Here is an 8,194-nt window from a genome sequence, read left to right on the forward strand (position 1 = left end):
TGGTTGTGTCCAAAAATGTGCAGGTTAGGTGGATTGGCCTTGCTAAATTGTCTGTAGTGTCCAGGGATGTGAATGCAAGGTGGGTTAGCTGTGGGGTTACAGGGATAGGGTGGGGATTCGGGTGGGATGCTCCTTGGAGGGTTGTGTGCAGACTCAATGGGCTGAACAGCCTCTTTCCACGCTGTAGGGATTCTGGATTAAAATCCTGGAACTCCCTGAGCACAGTAGATGTCATTATGTCCCGAGAAGTGCAGTGATTCAGGGAGGCAGCTCACCAAAGCCTGCTCCAGGGTGGTTAGGGATGGGGAGTAAATGTTGGCTGAACCGGCAATGCCCACGTCCCATTAAACAAATTTTAATTAGTGATTCAGGTCTGGAATGTGCTGTATATAAGTATGGTGGAGGCAGAATTAATTGTGGCTTTCAAAGGATAATTATCTGAAGAAATAAAAATGAGGGCAGCAGAAAACAGAAGGGGAGTGGGAGCATGTGAATTACACGTGCAGAGTGTTGACAAAGATACAATGGGCTGCACAATTACATCATAGAAGGAGGCCGCTCCATGAACATTTCCACAGCCTAACAAGTTTTAAACTTGTATTGTCAGGCTTTAGTTCAGTAACTTTTCCTCTTAGGTTTGCCAACTATGAATGTTACGCATGACGTTTTAGCTCAAGAACTCATCTACTTCTACGCGTCTGTCTTTACAATGGACCAACTTCCTATTACTATTATTAACCACTTTAAAGGTTCAGTCAACTGGTCTTTTCTCTTATACAGCAAACAAAAGTTTTTGAAGAAAATAGCAAAGACCAACATTAAATTTGGTAACCCTATGACTTTCCTCCTGGAGGCTAACGTTTCAAATCTGAGGGTGTTTCCGAAAATCCTGGAGGCTTGTAACCCTTTATCATTGCCCAAATGCAACTACCTAGAGTGAGGGTTTGCCAGGCTTGGGCAGATGGGAATGGCAGAAAAGTGAGGGGCAAATAAAAGAAGTTTTCTGCACTTTCAAATTACGAGCTGGACCAGCAGATTCTAAGGTGTGTGGGATTCGCTGACAATATCTCACATTACTGGATCGTGGTGATGTTTGGATTGGGACCAGAGGCAATAGCAGTGTAAAGGATTGGCATATTTCAGTTAGTTAGAAAGAAAGAAGGAAGGAAGGCGAGAGAGAGAGAGAGAGAGAGACAGTAAGAGAGACAAAGAAAGAGTAAAATAGAAAGAAACAAAAGTATCCAAATGTATAACTTTAAAAAGAAACATCCTGCATTTGCACAGGGTCTTACACAACCATGATCTGGAAGTCAATGAAATATTTCTGAAATATAGTCACTGCCATAATACAGGAAAGTCAACAGCTTGTTTGCATGTAGCCAGATCCTTGTCAGCAGCTTGATGACTATTAGTCAGGTTTTGTGATGCTGATAAATGTTGGCCAGGGCAGCAGGGATAACCCCCCCTCCTGCTTTTTCAAAACAGCCATGGGATCTTTCATGTTTGATTTCTCTGATTTCACTGAAATCAGTGCCTCGAACAGTATGACATCCCCTGAGTGCTGCAGTGGGCCATCAGGTCAAGCCCTGGAGTGGGAGTTGAACCAGGAACCCTTGATCCAGAAGGGTGAACACTGCCAACTGAGCCACAACTGCACCTCCATCGATGTGATTTACATTGAAAAGAATCTGAAATCAATCTAGGCCCTGGCGCTTTGTCCATAAGCTGTCAGAATGTTGGCTCATTGGAAGGGAAAAACACATCATTCACTCACGTGGAAGATGAAACACTGATTTTTTTTGTTGTTTTCTTTCTTTCAGGAAACTGAGAAACTTGAAGAAGAGAAGTCTGGTCTTCAGAAAGAAATCGCTGTGCTGCAGAAGGAGAAGGAGAAGCTGGAATTCATGCTGGTCGCCCACAAACCCATTTGCAAAATGGCACCCGGGAATGACTGCAGGAGACGCTCTCCGTCCCCCGAGCCACAGGCTGGACGGACGGCAAACACGGTAGTGGTCAAGCAGGAGCCGGAAGAAGAAGAATCGAAGTTGGCCGTGCCCAGTGCTGTGTCCAAAACGCAGAGGTCCGTCATCAAGCCGGTGACTGACATCTCCATAGCCAATAGCTACTTCCTGGAGGCTGAGCCCCTCAACACACCAGTGGTGGTGACTTCCACACCTGCAGCCAACATCACCCCATGTGCTGCCAGCCTGGTCTTCACTTACCCCAACGTGCCCAGCCTTGACCAAGAGCCCACTTCAGAGTCTTGCTCCAAGGCCCATCGCAGAAGCAGCAGCAGTGGTGACCAGTCTTCAGACTCCTTGAACTCCCCCACCTTACTCGCTCTTTGAGGAATGTGCTGGAAATTTCCCCCCTCCCGCCACCTCCACCTCTGTGGGAGATTGTGAGAGATGAAAACGGATTTTTGTTGTCTTGACCAGAGTTTGTGGGATCGAACTACTTCTAAACACTTCAGACTCACGGGGGGAGAGGTGGGCGGGGTGGGGGGGGGGGGAGGGGATGGTGTTTGGAGGGTGTGGGTTAGGGAGTGGAGAGGGTTGGAATCATTGTTTGGGGGAGGGGAGTGGGATAGGGGAGCAGGCCAAATAGTTCAAGCAGCTTGGATGTGGTGGCCATCGCTGAATGTAGACACTTACCAGTGGCATTCTGTGGGTGGCTAGTGGTCCGTGGCGCAGAGGGATGGGAGCGGGAGAACTGCAGCCATGTGGGAGCTGTTACCATGGCAACGCCCATTGGCAGGATGTTTAGGCCTTTCTGAACTGTCAAAGTCGACCAATACCAGGCAAAAGGAGAGGCCCACGTTCTGAACTCCATTTTTGAAACATGTTTTCCTGATTTTGTTTTCTTCCTCCAAGTCTTTACTATATGGGGAGATGTCAGTGATCCACATTGTATCACTTCGGTTCTGGACCGCAAGAGTTTTAGTTTTAAACTTTGTGCTATCTCCATTTTTGCAATTCTTTCATTGCTGACAGAGTCTATGATGGAAACCGCTCTCTAATGTGACATTCATGTCCTGTAAAGAACAAATTACTCTGTGACGCTTCTGAAATGCCTCAGTGATATTCGGAAAAAATTCTGCAATACTGGAATTGCTGTCAAACCTTGTCGGATTTCAGCATTAATAGAGCAAAAGAAACTTGTATCACAACGTTATGGTAGAATGATTATCTTGTGCCCTTCCAACCTCAACCGTATACCCTTCTGCCTTCTGACTTTAACTGTAGTATTTATATATTTTTTTTAAATTTAAGTGAGTAATGGAAGTAGACTGCAAAAGCTCCAAGTTGGAAAATGAAAGGATTGCAGACCTGATGAGGTCAGGGCAGGATGTGGGATTTTGGCTCATCTAAGATTTGCTCATCTACTGATAAGAGGAGGACTCGGAAAGCTGGTATTCATTAGTGTTAAGAGTAGTCCTACCTGTGTGCGCCGGTCGATTTGTGTATCTAAAGGTACATCAAGAACACTACTTCAAAGACAGTGGAACAGCCAGCAAAAGGACCATAATTGTGTCGGACCTCTTTGTGCAGAGTAATCAACACTCTGAATGAACTTATCCTTTGAAATGTGGGCTTGTCCTGATTTTGGAAAGGCCGTTGTTGTTTGCTCACAGACTGGACTGTGAGGCTTGTGACAACAGACTGCAAACATCTATTCTGGAGCATTGAAATGTGTTTATCTTCCCCCCAAAGGCTGGAAAATGTCCGACTTCTGTGAAACGTCACATTTTTGCTAATGACTGTGGCTAACAGGCAACATCCCAGGACGTTTTCCCTGTCATCAATAATGCGAGGAAAGTTTCTATGCAACATGGACCCATTTCTAACAATGGTACAAGCAGTCATTTGGGAGAACAGAGCTCTCACATTGCACGGAAAAAGACACTTTTTGACAAAGTTTTTTTTTTCTATCTTACACTTATCTGGACAATTTGCAAGAGTGCCAATGTAAAGAAACCAATGTTTTATACTAAGAAGAGAGTGCTAATCGATTGATAAGTGGATTCTGATTGGTAGATGCCTGGTTGTGTAGAGTGCATCAGTGAGATGACTGAAAGTGTCCTTTTTTTCTGCAATGGGGCACAGATTATTTTATTCCCCCATTACAACTGATGGACAGTAAGCCCATTTGTCTCTTTCCACCTTTGATGCTGGGCGATATGGATGCAGTAACCAGATGTTAAGAAGGGAGGGAGAGACATAGAACCTTAGCCTTGTCATCTTCCTGGCCCCAGTCACCACCAGATTGTCTGTTTGACTGGAATCACAAACTTGTTGGGGGTTAGTCTGCTTTAGTCCACTGATTTCCTGAGCAGACCCTGGCAGCAAACATGAAGCAGACATTTTCCAGCCTTTTGTTTATTTAAAACTTCCTCTTTGAACTATGTTTATGTTTTTTTTTTAGTTGTTTCCTGAATTAAAATTGACTGATCATAGTAGGAAATGTGTTTACCGTTCGAGCAGGTCTCCGATGAACTGTTGATTTTTGACAATAAAAGCGCTACACTGGTTTTATGTTGTACTAGCTGACCGCCCGTGACATTGTGCCCAGAGAGTGAGCAGGAGGGTAGGGTCACAGTTTGCTAGTGAGAGTCGAGGGACGGTGATGTGAGCGGACAGTACAGCATCATTCTCCCAGCTGGTTCGTTGTTCCACACAACATCCACAACCCAAGCTACAAATCTACTGTAAAACCGTAGAGTCATCAGTTTCCCATCTGGCCCAAAATTTTTACCAGTCCAAAGATGTGCAGGTTAGGTAGATTGGCCATGCCAAAATTGCCCATAGTGTCCATAGGGATGTGAAGGCTAGGTGGATTAGCTGTGGGAAATACAGTGATAGGGAGGGGGTGTGGGTCTGGGTGGGATGCTCTTCAGAGGGTCAGTGTGGACTCAATGGGCCGAATGGCCTGCTACCATTCTGTAGGGATTCTGTGATACCATAAAAACTCCCAGGAGCTGAGCAAAACGATGTTGCGGCTATGAACGTGACCTGCTTGATGGACTGTTCAGATAAATGGTCAGGCACGAATGGATTTCCGATTGATGAGTCATTCAGAGAAGGGCACACATTTGTCTTCGGTATTTCCCAGGTCTCCAGAGTAACTGTGGTTTTCACCACAACTTTTGGAAGTTACAGTGGCAGAGGAGGGGACTAAATGTCCAGTGAAATGCATTTTGCCCCACATTCAGGGCTTTTCACGTCATTTTGATTTCCCACTTGAGATTGAGCTGACCAGAGTGCCCCTAACGGATTGTGAGGGCTCCTGATCATCTTGGAGCTGTCATAGCCTGTCCCAATTTTCCGTGTTTCCGAGCGACTGATAACACTTCCATTTAGTAATGGCGTTTTCCTGATTACTATTTGCTCGAAAGCAGCCGCTGGTCTTTTGCTATTTTAAAAATTAATTCCAAATCTTTCTGATCCCTGCCAACTTAGACAAAGGGCCACTTTCTTCATGCTTTTACATTGCAAGATTTCCTATGGGATTGTTAAATCACAAAATAACCCTCATGCTTGGACTTCTTTCACCATCTAACCTCTGCATCAGTATTTATGAAAAATGCATTGCTAGGGGAATTCCTGACACCAAAACAGCTTGGGAAATTAAATGAAGGGCCATGATACAGGACATCGGCGAAGGCTATTGGGAGCAGAGTCACAAGAGGAGGTGGGTGGCATCAGGCTCGAGTTTTTATAAACCAAGAGATCCCAGGAGGAAGGGGGAGAGAATGAGGGAGGTGCGGAGTTCCGCATTGCGAGCTCCTGAGAGAGAACAAGGTTAGGAGATGATGCTATGATATTGGCTTTCAACAATGAAGAGAGGTGGTGGAAGTATGTGGCGGTGGATTTGAAACTTGGAAGAGACCAGCAAAGAGTTCAGAGGTGTGCTGATTGCATTAGCTTGGTATGTGTGGTCAGAGAGAAAAGGCAATGAGAAATGTTATGATGTGGAGGGAGATATTACCGTCTGAGCTGTACACTGGGAAACTCAGCAGGATGTACATCTTTTTTGATGCAGAGTCATTTGAAAACCTACTGAAGGAAGTTTCACTCAATGGCTCACTGAGCACCTTTAACCTTATTTGGGGGCCTCGTGCTTATACTGAATGGCTGCTGTTAGCTGGGACCACTTGCTACATGTTGCTGTGTTGGACGATAAATCAACACTTGATGGGCCAAATGATTTGTATTCACTTAGCCTTGTGTCCTTACTGGATCAAACATTACTCATGCTTGCTGCTGTGGGCAGGTCAATTTGAGACCATGAGCTAAGTCTTTCAGTGAATGCTTAGATCAGATTGGGTTTTAGTTCAGAGAATTGCAGTTGCAGGATTAAGGAGGAAACGCACAAGAAAAAGACTACAGAAACAGAAGTGCCTCTATTTCAGGTTGATTTGAAGGAAGAATTTGTTGAAATTATTTTTAAAAATTATTTTAAAAATTCTTTTAAGGTAGGTGACCAATCAGAGTAGTACAACATCAGAGACCAGATTATAGTTGCTACTTTGCATGTTTACAGATATTTACACAAATTGACCCATGAAAGAGATGACAATGAAATTCAGCATTTCAGTACTGTATGTCCACAATAAAGAGATCTTACGTCCATTAGTACAGGTTCAGTATGATTTAGATGATATACCTCGCTCCTGAGAGATGGGTAACAGAGATAAAGAAGCACAGTGAAGGTTGGAAAGGCATGGAGAGAAAAATTACTGGAGACACAAAGTGGGTCAGTCAGCATCCAAATGACAGCTGTTAGACCTTAATTCATCTCAAACTTTCATTATATCATCCACCTCTAGGCTGAAGCTGTACAAATGTGTAAAGTAATGCAGAGTCAGCAGTATAACTTGGTATTCCCACTACACTGAACTCTTAAGGCTCATTGCTGGAATTAAATTAGTACTGCGTAGTATGAAAGGACAACAAGGGATGCCAAGCCTGAGTAGATTGAAAGCCAAGACTTCTCAGGAATGTTGTATCATGGCAGGGCCAAAAGAGGTGATAAACATCGAATGGCCTAGTATCCTATTATAAATATTTCAGGGAGATTTTGATTGGGAAACATTTGATTTTAGTATGAATTTTTCGAGAAAGTCCATCTTTTTAGGATATGGTCTTGTGATAATTCGGTGCAGTTGGTGAAGGACAGGCTCATAGCTGTGGTCCTGTCCTGTACTTAGAAAGGATCGGGAGAGATGGCAAGGCAAGTCAAATGGTGGTTTGATCGAGCCATCTTTTTATTTTGATTTTAAAAAGGCTACAAGTGATCAGAAGAGTGAGACAGTTGAGGAATCCCACAGGTTTGTGATCTTGATTCGGAATGAGTTATGAGGAAGAGAATCCAGGAAGTTTAATTTCTCCACAGATGAAGATGTGGAACATAGCAAAGGTCTGATTTTAGGGTCAGGTCTCACTACAATATACAGAGGAATTAATAGTGAAACCGGAGAAAATGGAAGGGACTTTAACTAGGCCTAAAGTCGAGTGATATGACTTCCCTGGAGGTGTATAAATGCTGTGCTGGATGGACTGGGCATAAGTAACGATTATAAGGCAACAAGACTGAATGCAGTGAAAGCATTGAGATCTACAACCTATCTCACAGGGACCATGATAAGAATTGTAAATCTGTATGATTAACTGTTCTCTTTTTTTTAAAGAAAATATGAATAATTGTTTAAAAAAGTCAGTCAGGTCTACTTTTGCTATTCAAAATTGTATGTGTCAGTATTTATTAAACAACAAATCAATATTTTAGATTATTGCTGTCTTCTGAACCAATACAGATCATATGCCTCGATGTACTGAGATGTTGCACACACACTTTGATCTATTGCCAGAAGTAAAGTTTCAGTTTTACACACTGTCACAGAAATAGATTACATTCGAATTGGGATTCAGCTATCCATGGAAGCAAATTGTTAACCTATCAAGAATTTTTTTGCTGAATTGTGATGGATTGCATCAAACAAAGACAAAAATGCACGGCAGATGTAATATAGAATTAATACAGAACAGGCCCTGTGGCCCATTGAGTCTGCACTGGCAAAAAAACTGCTCTAAGTCTACATCTGTCCCATTTTGCAGCACGTTAGATGTGTTACGACAACTCAAGTGTTCTTCCAGGAACTTTTTAAAGGTTGTGAGATCTCCCACTCAACTAC

The 8,194-nt window shown here is 43.4% G+C and overlaps 1 protein-coding gene across 5 annotated transcripts in view; it reads left to right on the top strand.

Moving 5' to 3' along the window:
• fosl2 (FOS like 2, AP-1 transcription factor subunit) overlaps nt 1-7,787 on the top strand; it is a 28,423-nt gene extending 20,636 nt beyond the window's left edge. For all 5 annotated transcript variants that reach the window (XM_048596779.1, XM_048596778.1, XM_048596780.1 and 2 more), the window contains one exon: nt 1,821-7,787. In XM_048596779.1, the coding sequence (XP_048452736.1) occupies nt 1,821-2,348 (528 nt within the window). In that variant the 3' untranslated portion in view covers nt 2,349-7,787. The remainder of the gene's footprint in view (nt 1-1,820) is intronic.
• Nucleotides 7,788-8,194: the final 407 nt, after the last annotated feature.

This window comes from Rhincodon typus, chromosome 5, assembly GCF_021869965.1.
Source record: "Rhincodon typus isolate 14 chromosome 5, sRhiTyp1.1, whole genome shotgun sequence".
Taxonomy (NCBI): Eukaryota; Metazoa; Chordata; class Chondrichthyes; order Orectolobiformes; family Rhincodontidae; genus Rhincodon; species Rhincodon typus.